This window comes from Thalassophryne amazonica, chromosome 10 (assembly GCF_902500255.1).
Source record: "Thalassophryne amazonica chromosome 10, fThaAma1.1, whole genome shotgun sequence".
Lineage (NCBI taxonomy): Eukaryota > Metazoa > Chordata > Actinopteri > Batrachoidiformes > Batrachoididae > Thalassophryne > Thalassophryne amazonica.
The window spans coordinates 9,703,874-9,726,934 of NC_047112.1; the positions used below are offsets into that span (position 1 = coordinate 9,703,874).

Genomic DNA, 23,061 nt, shown 5'->3' on the forward strand with positions numbered 1-23,061 from the left:
TAAGAAATGTCTAAGAATTTGAGAAATTCTAAGATTTTTATTTGAATGACATCACTAAGAGCTACTTCTACTCTTAGGATGCTTTGTGAAAATGGGCCCAGGTCTTTAAGAAGCTCACAGAAGATGTCAAACCAAATTAGCATCATCTCCACCTCAGATCTAATGTGCTTCTGGAGATGTGATCTAGAATTGTGCAGAAATATCATATATACTCATGGGAGTGGAACTTTGTCACATAATCACGTATCAGTCCTGACTGGATCATTTTAAGTACTTTAAATGTGGATAAATGTCTTGGGGATGACTGGGTATTAAATAAACAAATGTTTGGGATTTCACGAGTGACAATGTTATCAATTAATTGTTTTTTTTCTTTTATTATCTAATCTTCTCGTCTATGTTTCAATTGTAATAAAATTGAAATTAGCTCAGTTAGCATTTTAATTTGCATTTTATTGGTTCTTTTCTTCATTTTATTCTATTTAATTTGTCTTATGTGTTTCATCTACAGCACTTTGTGTCAGCTCTGTCTGCCTTAAGGTGCTTTATTAATAAAGTTGGTATGTATGGTATGGTGGTATGGTGTGGTCACAATAAACAGTAATTGAAACATTAAACATGATGTGTATTCCTGCTTCATCTTGAACCAAATGTTTGCCAGAATAAAATATCAGGGGGAGTCTGGTGGTGGTTCCAGATTGTGCAATACGACCAGACACCAAGAGATATTCAGCAGGACGTCCATGTTGATATTTTGGCCATGTGGTGGATTCATCTGTGTGCGATGAGAGGGTTAAAGGGTTAACAACAGATTAAATTTCAATTATTTTCATTTTATTTCACTTATATAGCATCAAATCACGATAAAGCTGCCTCAAGGTGCTTCACACAAGTAAGGCTGAACCTTATCAACCCCAAGAGCAAGAACACAGTGGTAAGAAAAAAACTCCCTCTGATGATATTGATGGAGAAACCTCAAGCAGACCAGACTCAGAGGGGTGACCGTCTGTTTAGGTCATTCTAAGATTTGCAAGATTTTGCAAAGTTTTACAAAACAGAACATAACAGAACATAAGTAGATGCATTTAATGAGAAGTCCATTCAGGCGTCCAGTCCACAGGCAGGGGTCATCCAGCAGCTCATTTCATTCAGTGGGCCTGTTCCCGTGGCAGAGTCCGATCCATGATCAGTTTCAGAAATTATTCAGTCGTCAAATCCAGCCTGTGACTTCATGACATCATCCGCACCTCAGACAGATGACAACAACAAAAAAAATCAGAGTCAGTCAGACAGAAAAAATAAACCTAAGATACAATCATTTACAAGTTTTGTTGAGACAAAATAAAAAAACAAAAACAAACAAACAAGGGAAGCTGGGAGTGGACCACTTGTCTGCCTGGGTGATTGTCACCCAGTGCTCAAGGTGGTTCCATGATTTGGGGAAGATGCATTGCACCAGCACACACTTCTAGACATCATCTGAACAAGAAAACAGGTCAGATGGAAGTGATCCTGTGCACGAGACTATAATTAGACCAACACCAACCAAGCATGTGACCCCCAATCTGGCAACACAGCCGTGTCTGTGAACAAAAAACAAAAAGGGGAAAGAACCTCTTCTACACTTTAATATAGTTTCACTGTGTTCAGTGATGCAACAATAAAGTGGGAGTTCAGAGGTCAGCTGTGAGTAATGCAGGTGACTCATTTTGTTGCGTGTAAAAAAACAGATGACCTTCTTCTTTAGATTAGATGGAACTTTATTGATCCTTTGGGAAGACTCCTCAGGGAAATTGGCCCAATACGTGGATACAGTTACAGATACAGATATAGATTCTTTATTGTCATTGTAACCAGTGCAATGAAAGGTAAGGTGCAGCCTTTCAGTGCAAATACACCCCTGGCAAAAAATGATGGAATCACCAGCCTCTGAGGATGTTCATTCAGTTGTTTAATTTTATAGAAAAAAAGCAGATCACAGACATGACACAAAACTAAAGTCATTTCAAATGGCAACTTTCTGGCTTTAAGAAACACTATAAGAAATCAGGAAAAAAAAATTGTGGCAGTCAGTAACGGTTACTTTTTAGACCAAGCAGAGGGAAAAAAAAATATGGAATCACTCAATTCTGAGGAATAAATGATGGAATCATGAAAAACAAAAGAACGCTCCAACACATCACTAGTATTTTGTTGCACCACCTCTGGCTTTTCTAACAGCTTGCAGTCTCTGAGGCATGGACGTAATGAGTGACAAACAGTACTCTTCATCAGTCTGGCTCCAACTTCTCTGATTGCTGTTGCCAGATCAGCTTTGCAGGTTGGAGCCTTGTCATGGACCATTGTCTTCAACTTCCACCAAAGATTTCAATTGGATTAAGATCCAGACTATTTGCAGGCCATGACATTGACCCAATGTGTCTTTTTGCAAGGAATGTTTTCACAGTTTTTGCTCTACGGTAAGATGCATTATAATCTTGAAAAATGATTTCATCATCCCCAAATGTTGGGGATGATGACTGAATGTTGGCAAATGCCATTGGAGTGCCAATTCAACCCACAATTTGAGTTGGATGTGCAGATGCCCCCCCCATTTTCTAGTGCCACACAAGTGTGTTAAGGCCCGCGCGGTCACATGGCATACAGCGATTCTTGAACGAAGGGAAAAAAAGTAAAAAATCACAAATCGTTGAAAAAAGGTCAATGAATGAGCTTTGAATTTCATGGAATAGCTTATGATAAAGAGCGCAAAAGGGACAAAAGAGGAACAAAATCAACTCAACTCAACTTCACCTTTTTTTCTTATATAGCGCCAAATCACAACAAACAGTGCCCCAAGGCGCTCCATATTGTAAGGCAAGGCCATACAATAATTATGAAAAACCCCAACGGTCAAAACGACCCCCCTATGAGCAAGCACTTGGCAACAGTGGGAAGGAAAAACTCCCTTTTAACAGGAAGAAACCTCCAGCAGAACCAGGCTCAGGGAGGGGCAGTCTTCTGCTGAGACTGGTTGGGGCTGAGGGAAAAAACCAGGAAAAAGACATGCCGTGAAGGGGGGCAGAGATCGATCACTAATGATTAAATACAGAGTGATGCATACGGAGCAAAAAGAGAAAGAAACAGTGCATCATGGGAACCCCCCCACAATCTACGTCTAAAGCAGCATAACCAAGGGATGGTCCAGGGTCACCCGATCCAGCCCTAACTATAAGCCTTAGCGAAAAGGAAAGTTTTAAGCCTAATCTTAAAAGTAGAGAGGGTATCTGTCTCCCTGATCTGAATTGGGAGCTGGTTCCACAGGAGAGGAGCCTGAAAACTGAAGGCTCTGCCTCCCATTCTACTCTTACAAACCCTAGGAACTACAAGTAAGCCCGCAGTCTGAGAGCGAAGCGCTCTAATGGGGTAATATGGTACTACGAGGTCCCTAAGATAAGATGGGACCTGATTATTCAAAACCTTATAAGTAAGAAGAAGAATTTTAAATTCTATTCTAGAATTAACAGGAAGCCAATGAAGAGAGGCCAACACGGGTGAGATATGCTCTCTCCTGCTAGTCCCCGTCAGTACTCTAGCTGCAGCATTCTGAACCAACTGAAGGCTTTTTAGGGAACTTTTAGGACAACCTGATAATAATGAATTACAATAGTCCAGCCTAGAGGAAATAAATGCATGAATTAGTTTTTCAGCATCACTCTGAGACAAGACCTTTCTGATTTTAGAGATATTGCGTAAATGCAAAAAGGCAGTCCTACATGTTTGTTTAATATGCGCTTTGAATGACATATCCTGATCAAAATGACTCCAAGATTTCTCACAGTATTACTAGAGATCAGGGAAATGCCATCCAGAGTAACGATCTGGTTAGACACCATGCTTCTAAGATTTGTGGGGCCAAGTACAATAACTTCAGTTTTATCTGAGTTTAAAAGCAGGAAATTAGAGGTCATCCATGTCTTTATGTCTGTAAGACAATCCTGTAGTTTAGCTAATTGGTGTGTATCCTCTGGCTTCATGGATAGATAAAGCTGGGTATCATCTGCGTAACAATGAAATTTAAGCAATACCGTCTAATAATACTGCCTAAGGGAAGCATGTATAAAGTGAATAAAATTGGTCCTAGCACAGAACCTTGTGGAACTCCATAATTAACTTTAGTCTGTGAAGAAGATTCCCCATTTACATGAACAAACTGTAATCTATTAGACAAATATGATTCAAACCACCGCAGCGCAGTGCCTTTAACCTATGGCATGCTCTAATCTCTGTAATAAAATTTTATGGTCAACAGTATCAAAAGCAGCACTGAGGTCTAACAGAACAAGCACAGAGATAAGTCCACTGTCCGAAGCCATAAGAAGATCATTTGTAACCTTCACTAATGCTGTTTCTGTACTATGAATTCTAAAACCTGACTGAAACTCTTCAAATAGACCATTCCTCTGCAGATGATCAGTTAGCTGTTTTACAACTACCCTCTCAAGAATCTTTGAGAGAAAAGGAAGGTTGGAAATTGGCCTATAATTAGCTAAGATAGCTGGGTCAAGTGATGGCTTTTTAAGTAATGGTTTAATTACTGCCACCTTAAAGGCCTGTGGTACATAACCAACTAACAAAGATAGATTGATCATATTTAAGATTGAAGCATTAAATAATGGTAGGACTTCCTTGAGCAGCCTGGCAGGAATGGGGTCCAATAAACATGCCGATGGTTTGGACGAAGCAACCAATGAAAATAACTCAGACAGAACAACCGGAGAGAAGAGTCTAACCAAATACCGGCATCACTGAAAGCAGCCAAAGATAACGATACATCTTTGGGATGGTTATGAGTAATTTTTCTCTAATAGTCAAAATTTTGTTAGCAAAGAAAGTCATGAAGTCATTACTAGTTAAAGTTAATGGAATACTCAGCTCAAAATGAAACCAAGCTATCTTTGATCTCCACACTTTAAACAAAATCTGCCTGGAGCCACTGCTGGAGCAGTGTGTTTCTGCATCTCTGTGTTCCAGGACTCAGCACTGGGGCAAAGCTCAGCTGCAAATAGAAGCGTGTGATCCGACCCACTGTGGAGATATGTGCACACGTTGGTGGATCCACCTGCTTTGGTTCCTCATCCAGAACAAAAGAGGCATCACCTCATTCATCATCAGAATCCTCACTGATCCTCACTCCGTCTTGCTCCAATTTAAAAAAAAAAAAAAAAACTGAAGCAGTTGTTCAATATTCACTTTTACAAAAAAACCCCACCACATAGAGCTGACGGAACCAAGTACATTAAGAGCTGCTGACCAAACCATGAGCTGATGGAACCAAGTGCCCAAAGAGCTGCTGACAAAACCATGATCTGATGGAGCCAAGTGTACAAAGAGCTGCTGATGAAACCGTGATCTGATGGAGCCAAGTGCACAAAGAGCTGCTGATGAAACCCTGATCTGATGGAGCCAAGTGCGCAAAGAGCTGTTGCTGAAACTGTGATCTGATGGCCAAGTGCACAAAGAGCTGCTGATGAAACCCTGATCTGATGGAGCCAAGTGCGCAAGGAGCTGCTGATGAAACCCTGATCTGATGGAGCCAAGTGCAAAAAGAGCTGCTGACGAAACCGTGATCTCATGGAGCCAATTGCGCAAAGAGCTGCTGACCAAACCATTGTGATGGAGCCAAGTACGCAAAGAGCCTCTGATGAAACCATCGTCTGATGGCGCCAAGTTCGCAAAGAGCCGGTGGCACAGACAGATATTCCTTCAGCTATGACAAGGATTTAAAGTATTTTCAGACTTCATTTTCCATGAGGCTTTATATGGATATACTTTTTGCCAGACTGTGATGTTAAAATTAACAGGTAAGACTTTATATTTACTCTGTGAGTGAATGGTTTAATATTTGAAACAGTCTGTTTGCGTGAGTATGCATCTTTCAGCCAATCAGTGCACAGCATTACACGTATTTCAGCTTATTAAGACACATTTTACAGTAAGAAATTAATTGCAGAGAGCAAATGAATTAAATGATTTTTATTTAAGGTTCGAGTCACAAGATCATTAGAGAAATGCCATAATTTGCTACAGTCACTGCCTGATACTGATGTGAAACCCAGAGTCAAGGTTGACCCCACTGATGTGCAGCGCCTCTTTAAACATCTGCTCACCAATAAGGCAACTGGACCTGACAGTCTGCCAGCTTTCTTACTAAAAACTGTGCCGAGGAACTTTCTGTGGCTTGGTGTCCTCTATTTCAGCAGTCACTTGATCTGCAGAAAGTGCCGCCTTTGTGGAAATTATCACACATATCGCCAATTCCCAAAAAGCCTGGCACCACAGCTAACAATGATCTGCGCCCAGTAGCTTTGACCTCAAATGTAATTAAATGTTTTGAGAGGTTTGTTGTGTCACTATTGGAGAGAGAAGTGGACTCAATGGTGGACACTAATCAGTTTGCTTACAAATAAAAAAGGAGCACTGAAGACGCTGTCCTAAGCATTGTCCATCTTGTGTCTCAATATCTGGAAGATACCAAGGCCTATGCACGCATTCTATTTGTTGATTTTAGTTCTGCTTTTAATACAGTACAAACACATAGCTCTGCTTTTAGGGAAACTGTCTGCAATGGGAGTCAGTGCTTTTTTAATAAATGGTTTTATGCTTTTTTAAACAACAGAACTCAACGTGTTAAGGTCAATGGGACACTATCAGACGTCAGACACAGCAACACCGGGGTTCCACAAGGCAATGTGTCATCGCCAGTGCTTTTCACCATTTATAGTAAAATGACTGTAAAAGCACACATCAAAATAATAGCATTTTGAAATATGCAGATGACACTGCTATTGTGAGTCTTTTATCTGTGTGAAGTGCCTTGAGGCAACTTTGTTGTGATTTGGCGCTATATGTATGAAAATAAATTGAAATTGAGCAGCTGGATTATGTGTAACCACATGACACAGCTGCTTTAAAAAAAAAAAAATACATGCCACCCACGGGATTCAAATCTGCAATTTACAATAGCTCTGATGCGAGCCAGAAACTTTACCCCTGCACTATCATTGCTGTCCTGTAAAAGGTGTGGAAAAATGCCTAAAATCAAAAGTACATAAATGTATTTTTTTGAAAAAGAGAAAAAAGCGCCATGATAACTGACCAAACTGCATTTGTTGCGGCGTATTTCTGCTGATATGTGACTGAAATTGGCATATTTCTTGCACTGTTGGCTTGTCATGCAGTCCAGCTGCACGTCCTGTCAGACAGATGTGACATTCAGATCGACTACTGCGTGTCCACATGAACTGACAGTTCGTTTCAGCTGGGACAGTTGTCAATGTGCGCACTCTCCAGCCCATCGCAAAACCGATATATGTTTTTATGTATTTCCACGTGAGGACAGCAAGCACACACATGCGCTTAATGACGGCAAAACCTATCGCCCCAACCAAAGGAAAGTAAACCATGTTGCGTCATTACTTCCTGGTGTAGTTCCAGGAGGAGGATCATCCTTGTATTGTCTGTGCTTTATAATAGGAATTAAATATTCAAAAGTGCGGTTGTGCTTTTGTGTGTGTGTGTGTGTTTTGAGGCAGTGAGAGCAGTGCGGCAGCTCTTCCTGTGTTCTAGCTGATAGGTTCCAGATAGCGAGGTCGAAAACTGGAACCCTGCACTTTCTCCTACCTAGGTGATCAATGAAGGTGTTCCCAAAGTAGTCGACTGCAGGCTGGAGCTCCTCAGGCAGTCTCTTCTGAACTAGCTCAAGCAAAGCGACCACATCTTCTGGTGGCACAAAGGGCAGAGCAGGCAACACCCTGGATGCAAGTCAGAGCTTGGCATCAGCAGCATATCTCTCCTGGAGCTCCTCTGCCTGCACCTATGGTACACACACTGAGCCAAATGGTAAAGGTACCCTTGCTTTTGCCATTGGTTATATGATATGGACAGTGGTTATATCCTTCTAACCCCCCTTACGGAGTCTGGTATGTGTGTTCCTCAAGCTCAGGTCCTCTACCAGAGACCTGGGAGTTTGAGGGTTCCGCACCGTATCTTAGCTGTTTCTAGGACTGCACTATTCTAGACAAAGACCTCTGGTGTTGTGTCTGGAGTCTGATGGAGCTGCTCTTCCAATTTGGGGGATACAGCTCCTAGTGCTGCTGTTACCACTGGGACCACTTTGGACTTTACTTTCCACATCTGCTCCAGTTGCTCCTTCAGTCCTTGGTACTTCTCTATTTTTTCATGCTCTTTCTGATGATGTTGCTGTAGGGCAGCAATAGGGCAGTACAGGCTCATTTGAACCCCTACGTAAAATGGTGGGATTTGACAATGTTTTGGGACAGCCGGTGTCAGGATGGCAGAGAATCCCAGGGTGAAGTGTGGGAGTTTCAGCACAAAGCATTCGGCTCAGCTTGGAAAACTTAAAAGCATAGCGGACCTGCTGGTTTAAGATGTGCCAGTTTAAATGGTTTCCGCTGAAACTCCCATCCTCCGAGTGGTTGTGCTGACACGCCTACACTCCGCCCAGGGATTAGTCTCTTCCCACAAATAGTGTCAGTTCAAACAGGAAAATGGTGTACTGTTTTGTTTTCAGCTGCAATCACTGAAACAGCCATGAAAAGTGCAGTTTTTTTGGTCCCAGTGGAGAAGGGAAAACAAGGCAAATGGGAGAGGTTGTGTTGGTGTTAGTCTACACAGCTAGCCAGAGTAGCTTTGTTCTCTCGCTTACACAACCACCTTGACACATTTGAGCTCCGGGTCATAAACAAACCACAACATGTCCACTTTCCTCCGATGGTCACTTTTTCTTTGCATTCTTACTTTGCTTGTGTGTAATTTGCACAAAAACTCAGAGAAAGTACTGTGTTTCTGTCCACAGAAGTAGCGAAATTACGTCATATGCATTACATTTTACTCCTTTAAGCGAGACTGCATTGCCCAATTGCTACATTGATGACAAATTTCCCTTATCAACCACTTTATCTTTTTGTTTGGCCAACAGCTGCTTGTCTGTTTAGAATTTGAAGTCCCGTAGGACATTAGCCCTGGCATTCTCAACTACCTTCGGTGGTGTCTCCCATCAGGACTTGGGAACTTCCTGTACAAGATTCCCAACACTTGGTTGTGCCTCTCAGTGTACACTGTCCCAGCTTGCATCTTGCTGCTATGTGCTGAACTGTCTCTGGGTCACATTTGCACAGCCTGCAATTTGGGTCCTGACGGCTGTGGTAGACTCCTGCCTCTATGGATCTGGTGCTTAGGGCTTGTTCTTGCCGACATGATCAGAGCCTCTGTGCTGTCCTTTAGGCTGGCCTTTTCTAGACATAAGGTCCACATCAGTTGTTGAGGAACCACGACAAACTGATGGGAAATAGACAACTGGAACAAGATGTACATGGACAAGGATTGACAACATGGAACTGATAGAATGCTGCTATGACAGCAGACCCAATGACAGTGGTTATATGCAACGCAAGTTGGAACTATGGGTGAACAGAAGATGAACCTTCACACTTACTGAGAAGCACCTGTTAGCTCAGTGCTGTCTTTTGTGACCACTGTTTTTGGATACTCTTTTTGTGCACCTCTTACCTGACAAACTGTTGGACTGTTTTCACCTGGCTCTGCCAATAAATCACTATGTTTTGATACTTGGGTTCATTATTACGACTAAACCATAACAATTTGTCAATAAATGCGTGCATAAAGTTGTAAATGTCCCACACTATCAGCTGTGGTGCACTTCAGTATTCATGAATAGTGGTGTTCATTTATACGAGGTCTGTTAGAAAAGTATTGGACCTTTTTATTTTTTGGAAAAACCTGATGGATTTGAAGCAGGTGTGCTTGCATGAGCCAACCTTGAATTCAAGATTCAAGATTCAAGATTCAAGATTAGTTTATTGCCATTTGTAGTTAAAAAAAAACACATAGGAAATGTTTGTGCAAAAAGCTCAGTGCATCCCACACAAGAAAACGACATTAGACAGACATGAAACAAATTATCACATAAAGACACTTTAACATAACACTAACACTGTGAAATACAAGATACAGAGATCAAGTTAAAAAGTTAAAAAGTTAAGATCAAATAAATAAAATAAAATAAGGTATTGTAGGATTAAAGTGCACTATTCAGGCTAATCACAGCTTGTGGGAAAAAGCTCCTTGCATAACGAGACGTCTTACACCTAATGGTGCGGTACCTTCTTCCAGAGGGAAGAAGCTCAAACATGAGTCTTCCAGGATGGCCAGAAGGATTACTTATGATCTGAGAAGTCTGCTTTTGTACAGAGCCTCCAGCACCGGCAGGTCACAGTTCACAATTTTTTTGGCTGAGCGGACCACCTTATATAACGCTCTCTTGTCTTTGGCAGTAACGTTTCCAAACCAGACTGTGATGGAGCTAACAAGAAGACTTTCAATCATGCACCGATAAAAATTCACAAGGATTTTAGAGTTGATGGTGAATTCTCTAAGTTTCCTCAGGAAGAAGAGACACTGACAAGGCTTTTTAACAATATTTGTGGTGTTTTTGTTCCAACTGAGATCATTGGACAACGTCAGCCCCAGAAATTTACATTCTTCCACAATTTCGACTTTTGAGTCCTCAATAAGGAGAGTGAATGGCTGTTATTTCGACCGAAGTCAACAACAAGTTCGCAAGTTTTAGAAGTGTTCAGGAGCAGATTATTTTCTTTGCTCCAATCCACAACTCTCTGAACTGCTCCTTAATCTGTGTGATGCCCACAGGATCGTCACCGAAAGCAGCCTGAATCATCTGAATGGTTTCCACCTGGCTTTCGCCCAGTTTCTGGCAAAATTTGATGCGGCGCTGCTCCAGTCGTTCCGTCTTTTCCTTGAAATGAAAATCTGCCGAGAGCACTGCACATGTCCTCACACAAAGGCTACTTACCAGAAAATGATGCAATCGACAGGCGTGAAAAAGTTCACTCATGGTTCAAGGTTGGCTCATGTAAGCACACGTGATTCAAATCCTTCAGGTTTTTGCAAAAAATAAAAAGGTACGATACTTTTCTAACAGACCTCGTATTGTATTCTGTCTTCATCTGACCCCAGGGGGCCATGGCTATCCTCTAAAAATGTAGCTGATGACTCCTCAAATGTACCCCAACACATTGAACTCCATTCCCACACACAGAGAGTAGTGGAGAGGGCAATCAGCCTGTTGAAGGGGCGGTGGTGCTGCCTGACCAGGTTGGGGGGTGCTGCTGTACCCACCTGAGGTGTGCTGCATTGTAATGGCCTGTGGTGTCCTCCACATCTCGGTGATCTCTTGTGATGGCCCCGGCATCTCCACCAACAGAGCCGGTGGAGATGCCAGGGCCATCAGAGCCGGTGGGGGAGTCTGTGCTGTCTCAAAGGAAATTAAACATAAGTCAATGTCTTTTATATCCTGGAGATTTTACACAGGAGCTGTGTGTATTGTGAGCAGCCTATTGTATGACCAGTATAATGACAACATTTATGGGTTCATCATATGTTTGGGGGGAGGTGATGGTCTAGTGGTTTACGCGTTGGACTTGAGACCAGAAGATCCTCAGTTGAAATCCCAGCCTGACCGAAAAATCACTAAGGTCCTTGGGCAAGGTCCTTAATCCCCTGTGTGTGTGTGTGAATGCATTGTATCGCAACACCCTCACATCGGGTGAATGTGAGGCATTATTTGTAAAGTGCTTCGAGTGTCTGATGCAGATGGAAAAGTGATATATATATATATATATATATATATATATATATATATATATATATATATATATATATATATACAGTCCATTTACCATTTTACCATTTCTATTTGGGATGATCCTCCACTTAATTGTCCACATTTATATCTGACCATTTTTTACTTTAGTGTGTGTGTCCTGCTCTGAGCCAACAGCATTTACAGTCTTCCACACACACACTTTTTTCCTTTCATATTTATCCCAGTTGACAGAGTACCAAATAAACTATCCCTGCATGTCTCCATGTCATTTCCAGTAATCTGTAGCTCACACTCTGTATAATTAATTTTTTGTGTTAATGTTGAATTACTGGACTGAGAGGGGAATCCCACATACCAGGGTCTATTTACAAGGGCTGCAGCTATTGATTATTTTTGTAATTGAAATATTCTATCGATTATTCTGGCGATTAATTGAGTAATCAGATAAAAAGTACTTTTGCATTTTTAAAGGTCATCAATAGTCCAGGGCTCTCCTAAACAATGGCACAATGTCGCTACACCAAAGTCTTGACACTTTGCTGAAATGGCGATGGGATGTGTCTTTCTGTTTTGTTTTATTTACCATTTTTTAGTTTTTTTATGTTGGTGGACAGGGTCCCTGCATGATTTTTTTTTTCCCTGTCTGCATATATAGTAATGGTAAATGTCACACTGGCAGAACCATTTATTAACATTAATACACATATATGCAATTTATTCTTGCAGGACAGAAGGTATGTAGTGCATGAGTGAATGTGGTGTGCGTGTGTGACCCCCATCCGCCCTTCCCGATCACCCTATAACATCCTACTCAAAGCCAACTGACAACTTCTATCAGGAGGGACAGACCACCAAAACAACATGAAGACAGACAAAAACGAAAGACAAGTGGTGAAAGCAATAACTGTGAAGTGAGACACCGAGGAGACGGGGCCCCAACATAAAACATGGCGAACAAACCACCACACATGAACAAGCAGTGACAGCGACAGTCTGTTGTCTAGTTAGTGAACATTCATTCCCTAATGTAGGACACCAGAGTCTCGATCCCCTTAAGAGCACCCAAATCCGAATTGTGGTGTCGGCCACGAACACGTAACCAGCCACACACAGAGACCCAGATCACAGCCATATCTGATCACTACTGTGGCTGGTGTGTGGAGCCAAGATAATAGTACAGAACCTTACCGTAAGACATGGACCACTCTGGCACGTCAAAAGCCATACGGCCGGCCGCAAGCAACAATGGAAAAGGGCCCAGGACGCAGGGCCCCAGGAGGAACCAGGCGAAAAAGGGAAGCGGAAGGGCACAGGGGCCAGGAAGGGCAGCCAGCAGAGCCACCGGGGCAGCACGACGGACCAACAAGGGAGCGGCCAGACGGCGCCGGAACGCACCCCCTGCATGATTTTTTTAATCCCTCTTTCTCTATGATTCAGCAGATGTATTTCAGCTGGAGGTAGCCTCAACGTCAGTTTTTTTATTTTATTTAAATCAGTTTTTGTGAAGAGTTTGTGTTGTCCAAAAAAGAAAAAAATTAAAAAGCGAAACATTCAGTGTGAGTCTGAACAAAACAGACTCTTTTTAAGTTGAAAGAGTTGAAAGAGTGGACTGTTGCTGAGAGGATCTTCTTTCAGTGACTGTTTGTCAGTGTGGCCGGGGACGGAGCTGTAGCTCAGACCTAGACAGAGACAGAGAGCAGCTGGCCGCCGTGCAAATAGTCACTCCCCATGTGAGAGGACCGTGTGTTTTTTAAAATAGACAAACACACTGCTTTGCTTTAAATGCACATTAAGTCTATTTCAGATGATCAGCCTGGACCGTCTTTCTCTTAAAAGGCTATTTTTTAACTTTTTAACTGTGTGTGATGTTGGAAAGTGGTAGTTATCATTGCTAATTTGATTAGCTGTTATGCTCCAGTCATCTTCTGTTTTTTTTTTTTTCTGGGGTCGTTGTAGCGCCACACACCCGCCTAACATATGTACTCAGTGTTGCCACAGTTACTTTGAAAAAGTAATCCAATTACTGATTACTGATTACTCCTTGAAAAGTAACTTAGTTACTTTACTGATTACTCAATTGTAAAAGTAACTAAGTTAGATTACTAGTTACGCGTTACTAAGTAACGCGTTACCGGCATCACTGTATGTACTACAACGTTAAACAAAGCTTCGAGGCACAGAATTTGCCTCGAACAATTTTTTGTAATCAAATTATTTGAGTTACTCGGCTAATTGTTTCAACCCTACTATTTATATGGATTTGCATATTTAAATAGATGTGTGGACAGGGAGGAATTTGATACTTTTGCATGTGAACTCAGTTCCATGTTGATTGGGATGTACAAAAGGAAGGTGTTAAGATCCATTTATACGCAGACTTTGATACATCTGACTTTTTTGTGCGTCGACATTTTCTGGGTTTTAGCATACGTCGTGTTTCAACAGGAAATTCACGCACATCTTCTTACATGAGGCCCCTGGTGTTCACTCTGCAGATCTGATGTGGATTGACGTGTGTGCAGGTCTGAGGAATGAGTTGGGAGCCAAAGAATGAGGAATTAAACACTGAGACGTCAGTGTGCTTCACTGTGTTCACACCCTGTTTTCAACTCAGAGTTGTTTATTTAAATTAAAGTTACTTTGGCATTTCAGTGCTTAGATTTGACCTTTTTAATTTATGGTCCAGATGAGTCGTTGTTGTCCAACTCCTTAATTAATGAGTTTCATGATTCGATCCAGTTCTCCGTTCAGCCCCCCTCCTTTTGGAGAATTTTCCTTGATTATCTGTTCAGCTTATCAATGTCCTGAAATGCAGCAAAACTGGTTGATCATCGTCATCATCATGTGAGCAACAAAGATATTTCTGGTTTCTGGTTGACATTTCATACAGTCTTTTCACAGCTGCTGCAGTGAATAACACATCAGATCAGACAGAGAACCATCGACTTCATCCCATCATCTGATCACCAACTCCACATCATGAAGCTGCTTCTGACTCTGACCCTCCTCTGGACCATCTACAGCAGCGGTAACACCGCACACTCTTAGCATGTCACATTTAAAATCTGTTGCATGAGTAATTTTTGATGTTTTGAAGTATTTGTAGAACAGAATTATGTATTTTGGAACATTTTGCATTTCTACAAGACAACTTTCTAGCCTTTCATCTTTTTTTTATAGCAACAATTTCATCGAGGGTGATATGTGTCGTCCTTATTTCTGCCTGAAATTCTAAATGAAAACATTTTCTCAAAAAGCACCATCTGTAAATCCCGTTTAGACCAGAATTATTGATATTGCTGAAAATTTAAAACTTTTTTGGAAGAGTTTCAGCCAGAACAGTTTAAACCCAGACTGTGTAATTACAAGATCAACAAAATTAAAGCTGTCATCAGAAATTCAGACTTCACCTGACACATTTTACACTAAACATGATTTTTTTTTTTCTATTTATAGTTTGTTAAATTCCTACTTGTTTAAAGAATGTCCAAAAATGTTGAATTTGTTTCATGCTGCTGTTACTCTGAAGATCATATTTTACTTCACTGACTGATTTCTTTTTTCTCTCACAGCTGGAGCACTTCAGTGTTCCACGTGCTCTGGTTCATGTACTAACCCAGTCCTTCTCAACTGTGCTAATGGAGAGCAGATGTGTGGAACGGCGTCTGTATCAGGTAGCTGTGACACACGCTGTCGTCTCTTTGTTCTTATCAGGGAAATTTAAGCTTCAGGCTCCGATGTGAAAACATCAGAGTGACTCAGTTTGTGATGGTCCAGGATCAAAACTAAGATCCAGGGCCTGTATTCATGATGCAAACTCTGACCAAAGAGTGGACAGAAACCTTTATCTTTGTGAGGAGGTGAGTTGACCCCGTTGATATGGGTGACAACAGTCTTGTAAGAGCTGTGATTGGTTGTCTGTGCTGCTTGTTATGAATGTACAGTAAAATCAACCGATCATATAACCTGAACTCTATTAAGAAATGTGTCATCGTGAAAATAATTTAATGTCATGATGATGAAACTCAGCAAAAATAAATGAATTGTTACACAGCTTCAAAATGTTTGAACAAACCTCATTCACATGCAGATTATTATATTGATTAGTTTATTGTTATGCTACCATCTCCAGCAGCGCCTGAGCAAACATGTGCAGCACCTGAACTTGACTCCAAAATGTTTTCAGTCACCTTTAACAAATATCTCCTTGATTTTCTAGCAAATTTAACTTCACTAGCTGTTGGCACCCAACAGTTCTTCAGGGGATGTGCTGGTTCCAACCTGTGTACGTCAGCAGGACCTCTAACAGCTTCACTTCATGTTGGTGTTGCATCTGTGCGCATATCAGCTGAGTGCTGTAACACAGATAACTGCAACAACAAGACTCTGCCTGGTAAATCAGTTCTGATGGTTTGATGATCAACAGTCAGACTGCATCCTGGTGTTAGTTTGTGTTCTGGAAACATCAATCAGATTCTGATTCCTCTCTGTTTCAGTCCCCATCGCTCCTGCAAATGTCGCAAACAGTCTGAAGTGTTTCACTTGTGATCCAATAACATCTCAGTGCAACATTACAATACAGTGTGAAGGAGTGGAGGACCGCTGTTTCAATACCAAAGGTCAGTCTTTATGATGCAACAACATCAAAGCACACACTCATTTTCTTCATCATCACAGTTTGATATTTACAAGACTCAGGTGATTTCAGGGTATTTAAGTTCATTTGTGTTTAAAACTGGTTTCATCATTTATAGTGTCGCTTCCAAGTTTTGGAGTCAACGGGACCATCTCTGGCTGTGCCTCTTCAAACTTGTGCTCAAACTTTGCCAGTGCTGTGATGCAATTTGTGCCAAACATTGGGAACATCACCAGTGGACCCACCTGCTGCACGGGCAATTTGTGTAATTCTGCAACAACAACTTCCGGTCACTCCTGTTTCACACTGAGCCTGATGCATCTCCTGCTTGGATTCTTAATTTTTTCCTTTTTCTAGGATTTTCCATCTTTCATGAATCTGAATCTTTTTCCATCTGTCATTTGTGTACGTTATTTTGGGGTTTTAAACACATACGTATTTGTGTTGTATTGAGCTTAATTAATCGATCTTTACACATTTGTGGCTATTCTGTGATTTCAATTATTGAATCTGACTTGCTGAGAATCCACAAAGCATCAGGGCTCATATTCACAAAGCATCCTAAGGCTCAAAGTATTTCTTAGTGACGTCGTTCTCCTCCCTCTTCTTAACAGTTTTGCACCTTTGGAGCTCTGTTAAAGCAGAAGATGCTTTGTGAATATCTTTTATCTTCCAAGGGAAAATTCTAAGAAATGTCTGAGAATTTGAGAAATTCTAAGATTTTTATTTGAATGACATCACTAAGAGCTACTTCTACTCTTAGGATGCTTTGTGAAAATGGGCCCAGGTCTTTCAGAAGCTCACAGAAGATGTCGAACCAAATTCTCATCATCTCCACCTCAGACCTAATGTGCTTCTGGAGATGTGATCTAGAATTGCACAGAAATATCATATATACTCATGGGAGTGGAACTTTGTCACATAATCACGTATCAGTCCTGACTGGATCATTTTAAGTACTTTAAATGTGGATAAATGTCTTGGGGATGACTGGGTATTAAATAAACAAATGTTTGGGATTTAATGAGTGACAATGTTATCAATTACTTGTTTTTTTCTTTTATTATCTAATCTTGTCTTCTATGTTTCAATTGTAATAAAATGGAAATTAGCTCAGTTAGTGTTTTAATTTGCATTTTATTGGTTCTTTTCTTCATTTTATTGTATTTTAATTTGTCTTATGTGTTTCATCTACAGCACTTTGTGTCAGCTCTGTCTGCCTTAAGGTGCTTTATTAATAAAGTTGGTATGTTATGGTATGGTGGTATGGTGTGGTCACATATGCACATTGAAGGACATTCCTGATCAAAATGACTCCAAGATTTCTCACAGTATTACTAGAGGTCAGGGTAATGCCATCCAGAGTAAGAATCAGGTTAGACACCATGTTTCTAAGATTTGTGGGGCCAAGTACAATAACTTCAGTTTTAACTGAATTTAAAGCAGGAAATTAGAGGTCATCCATGTCTTTATGTCTGTAAGTCATTCCTGCAGTTTAACTAATTGGTGTGTGTCCTCTGCCTTCATGGATAGATAAAGTTGGGTATCATCTGCGTCACAATGAAAATTTAAGCAATGCTTTCTAATAAGTAATGGTTTAATTACTGCCACCTTAAAAGCCTGTGGTACATAGCCAACTAATAAGATAGATTGATCATATTTAAGATCGAAGCATTAATTAATGGTAGGGCTTCCTTGAGCAGCCTGGTAGGAATGGGGTCTAATAGACATGTTGATGGTTTGAAGGAAGTGACTAATGAAAATAACTCAGACAGAACAATCGGAGAGAAAGAGTCTAAACAAATACCAGCATTACTGAAAGCCGCCAAAGATAACGATATGTCTTTGGGATGGTTATGAGTAATTTTTTCTCTAATAGTTAAAATTTTATTAGCAAAGAAAGTCATGAAGTCATTACTAGTTAAAGTTAAAGGAATACTCGGCTCAATAGAGCTCTGACTCTTTGTCAGCCTGGCTACAGTGCTGAAAAGAAACCTGGGGTTGTTCTTATTTTCTTCAATTAGTGATGAGTAGTAAGATGTCCTAGCTTTACGGAGGGCTTTTTATAGAGCAACAGACTCTTTTACAGGCTAAGTGAAGATCTTCTACATTAGTGAGACGCCATTTCCTCTCCAACTTACGGGTTATCTGCTTTAAGCTGCGAGTTTGTGAGTTATACCACGGAGTCAGGCACTTCTGATTTAAGGCTCTCTTTTTCAGAGGAGCTACAGCATCCAAAGTTGTGCTCAATGAGGATGTAAAACTATTGATGAGATAATCTATCTCACTCACAGAGTTTAGGTAGCTACTCTGCACTGTGTTGGTATATGGCACTGGAGAACATAACAAAGAAGGAATCATATCCTTAAACCTAGTTACAGCGCTTTCTGAAAGACTTTTACTGTTCTGAAACTTTTCCCCACTGCTGGGTAGTCCATTAAAGTAAATGTAAATGTTATTGAGAAATGATCAGACAGAAGGGGGTTTTCAGGGAATACTGTTAAGTCTTCAATTTCCATACCATAAGTCAAAACAGGATCTAAAGTATGATTAAAGTGGTGGGTGGACTCATTTACATTTTGAGCAAAGCCAATTGAGTCTAATAATAGATTAAATGCAGTGTTGAGGCTGTCATTCTCAGCATCTATGTGGATGTTAAAATCGCCCACTATAATATCTTATCTGAGCTAAGCACTAAGTCAGACAAAAGGTCTGAAAATTCACAGAGAAACTCACAGTAACGACCAGGTGGATGATAGATAACAACAAATAAAACTGGTTTTTTGGGACTTCCAATTTGGATGGACAAGAGTAAGAGTCAAGCTTTCAAATGAATTAAAGCTCTGTCTGGGTTTTTGATTAATTAATAAGCTGGAATGGAAGATTGCTGCTAATCCTCCACCTCGGCCCGTGCTACGAGCATTCTGACAGTTAGTGTGACTCGGGGGTGTTGAGACTACAACTCTGCTTCCTGGTCCCAACCCTGGATAGTCACGGTTTGGAGGGTGAAGGTAATTTATTTGCAAGAATCCCCGCAAAGTCCCTCTGTTAAATAAAAGACATGTGCAGAAGAGGTTATAATTTGCCAAAGAACACATCAACTGGCCTAAAGAAAATGGAGGAATATTTTGTGGACTGATGAGAGTAAAACTGTTCTTTTTGGGTCAAAGGGCCGTGGACAGTTTGTGAGATGACCCCCACACTCTGAATTCAAGCCTCAGTTCACAGTGAAGACAGTGAAGCATGGTGGTGCAAGCATCTTGATATGGGCATGTTTCTCCTACTATGGTGGTGGGCCTATATATTGCATACCAGGTATCATGGATCAGTTTGGATATGTCAAAATGCTTGAAGAGGTCATGTTGCCTTATGCTGAAGAGGACATGCCCTTGAAATGGGTGTTTCAACAAGACAATGACCCCAAGCACACTAGTAAACACGCAAAATCTTGGTTCCAAACCAACAAAATTAATGTCTCGCAGATGTGAAGAAATCATGAAAAACTGTGGTTATACAACAAAATACTAGTTTAGTGATTCACAGGATTGCTAAAAAAAAGCAGTTTGAACATAATAGTTTTGAGTTTGTATCATCAACAGCAGATGCTACTATTATTGTGAACACCCCCTTTTCTACTTTTTTTTTTACTAATAGCCCAATTCCATAGCCTTAAGAGTGTGCATATCATGAATGCTTGTCTTGTTGGATTTGTGAGAATCTCCTGAATCTACTGGTACCTTGTTTCCCATGTAACAATAAGAAATATACTCAAAACCTGGATTAATCTTTTAGTCACATAGCACTTCTATTATTCTGAACACTACTGTATATCATCATGCTTGGACATTGCTTGTGGCATCCCCCAGGGGTCAACACTGGGTCCAAAACTGTTTACTCTTATATAATGATATTTCTAAGATATCAAAACATAAAACTACTATTGTTTCTGATGAGACAAATATTTTTTTGTTCTGGGGGGATTTAAAGGAACTACTGGTGACAATCACTGCAGAAATGTGCAAATTAAAGAGGTGGTTCGATACGAACAAATTATCATAAACTTAAGTTAAACTATAATCATGTTATTTGGCAACTGTAATATGGAGACTCAAGTGCAGGTACAAATAGATGGTGTGCATACAGAAAGAGTTCAATGAAACGAAGTTTCTTGGTGTTATACTAGATGATATAGTATTTACCACATTTAAATTACTGTGCAGAGGTTTGGGGGCAGTACTTACAAATGTACACTACACTCACTATCAATACTACAAAGAGCCATGAAGATCATTCATAATCCCAGTTACAAAGAATATACAACTTCATTATTCTAAAAAAAGTTCATACGGCGGTAGAACAAAATGGTTTTGACAGGGTACAGGGAGGATGAAGGACTTTGATGGTCACCAGTAGTTTCATGTATCCATTTATTACTCACATTTATTTATTGTTTTCTTTTTTGTCTGTAAATATGCACATATGTAATATGTGTATTCATGAAATGTTTTTACATAAATCTAAGTGCAAATTTGTTTAAAATAATATTTTGAAATCAACCGAGATGAAGAAAAGGACTTCGATATGACAAGGGGTAGGATTGAATAAGCAGATGCTTCTTTCTGTTCCCTTTCTGACACATTATGTTGATGATGTTCTTTGTTTTGTCTTTGTTTTTGTGATTTGTTACTTTTCTATGTTTGTTGTTTGTTTCTTCTTTGTTTTGTTTTCATGTCAAAAATAAAACCTTCAATCAATCAATCAATCAATCATCAATCAATCAATCATCAATCAATCAATCAATCAATCAAACTGTTTCTGGTGGTACCCAAGGATGCCCCAAATACCTGGTACTAAAGACAATTAGTTATTGATTTAGGTCAGTGGTTTGTCTCCAAGTCTTAGACAATCAGACAGGAAGCACCGGGACCCTAAAGACTTGGACCTCCATCTCCAAGGTGAAGGATCAACACTTTCACCGTAAACAGATACACTGCTGACAGCCGAGTCCACGAAGTCATTAAAAGCCTGGATCTTAGTTTGGATCCAGAACCATCACAAACCCAGACAATCTGATGTTTTTACATCGGAGCCTGAAGCTTAAATGTCCCTGATAAGAACAAAGAAACGACAGCGTGTGTCACAGTTACCCGATACAGACGCCGTCACACACATCAGCTCTCCATTAGTACATGTGTGAAGGGATGAGTTTGTACATGAACTCGAACTTGAACCTCCACACCAGAACACTGAAGTGCTTCAGCTGTGAGAGAAAAACAAATCAGTCAAGGAATTAAAATATGATTTTAAAAGATTGTTAAAGATGAAACAGAAAGAGAATTAAAAGATGAAAACTGCAATATTTTTGGACATTTTTGAAACCAGTACATCATCAGGAATTTATCAATTACAAATACAGAAAAATAATGTTTGGTGTTCAAAATTTGTCAGTTGTCTGAATTTATGATGACAGCTTTAATTTTGGTGTTCTTGCAATTATTAATAGTCTTACTTCAAAGAGAATGTTCCATTTTTTAAAGAAATAAGGACAAACACATATCAATCCTCGATTGTTATGAAATTGTTGCTATAAAAAAAAAGACTAAAGGCTAGAAAGTTGCATGTTTTACAGAAATGCATTTGTAATGTTCCATAATGTGTAATTATGTTCTACAAATACTTTAAAACACTGAAAATAAACCACAGTCATTCAACAGATTTTATATGTGGCATGTTAAGAGTGTGCGGTGTTACCGGTGCTGGAGACGGTCCAGATGAGTGTCAGAGTCAGAACCATCTTCATGATGAGGAGTCGGTGATCAGATTCACGTCCGGGGATGAAGTTTGTGGTTCTTAGTCTGATCTGATGTTTTATTCTAGCACAGGGTGGCCAGGTTCGGTCCTGGAGAGCCACATTCCTGACACTCTTAATTCTCTCCCTGCTCCAACACACGTGAATTCAATGAAAGGCTCATTAAAAGTCTGCTAATGAGTCTTTCATTGGATTCAGGTGTGGTGGAGCAGGGAGACAACTAAGAGTGTCAGAAATGTGCTCTTGAGGACCGAACTTGGCCACCCCTGTTCTAGCAGCTGTTTAAAGACTGTGCTGTATAAAAACATGAAACCAATTGTTGCTTACATAATGATGATGATGATGAACCAGTTTTGTTGCATTTCAAGACATCAACAATGTTAGGGTGTGTGGCAGGACTGAACTCAAAAATGCAGACATAGACCAAACAAGTGCTGGGGAAAAAAGTGATTATGAAAATGATTTATTTGCAAGATGCTGAGAAGCAGTTCAAAAAAACAAGGGCACATGAGGAGAGTCAGCAGCAAAATCAGGTCAAGTAGATAAGAACAAATACAGGAAAACTAACCAAACACGAAGATGTTGAACCAGAAAAACCCAGCAACTGAGGACCACACGGTGACAAACTAAAGTAGTGACACAGAAATGAGTAGGCAAGCAACAGGTGGTGTGATTGGGAATGTGAGACAGCTGTGAGGGAGACCTGTGACAGACACACACACACACACACACACACACACACACACACACACACACACACACACACACACACACACACACACACACACACACACACACACACACACACACACACACACACACACACAGGGCTGACAATAACAGAGTGACACAAACCGCAAAGAACTCTGTGATGAGTAAAACAAACAGATACCATAACTAAATACTAAA

General features: G+C 40.4%; 1 protein-coding gene and 1 long non-coding RNA gene across 2 annotated transcripts; one reads left to right on the top strand and one right to left on the bottom strand.

Annotated features, from left to right (window-relative positions):
• Positions 1-632: 632 nt before the first annotated feature.
• Positions 633-22,367, bottom strand: LOC117518315. Its single transcript, XR_004562951.1, has 3 exons — positions 22,095-22,367; positions 21,491-21,603; positions 633-775 (listed from the first exon to the last, which is right to left on the bottom strand). It is a non-coding gene; the product is annotated as an uncharacterized LOC117518315 (long non-coding RNA).
• On the top strand, positions 14,578-17,602 carry LOC117518308. The gene is made up of 5 exons (XM_034179409.1): positions 14,578-14,735; positions 15,280-15,381; positions 15,927-16,100; positions 16,204-16,326; positions 16,462-17,602. Exons 1-5 carry the CDS (start codon positions 14,687-14,689, stop codon positions 16,698-16,700), a joined length of 687 nt encoding a protein of 228 aa, XP_034035300.1. The 5' UTR covers positions 14,578-14,686; the 3' UTR covers positions 16,701-17,602.
• Positions 22,368-23,061: the final 694 nt, after the last annotated feature.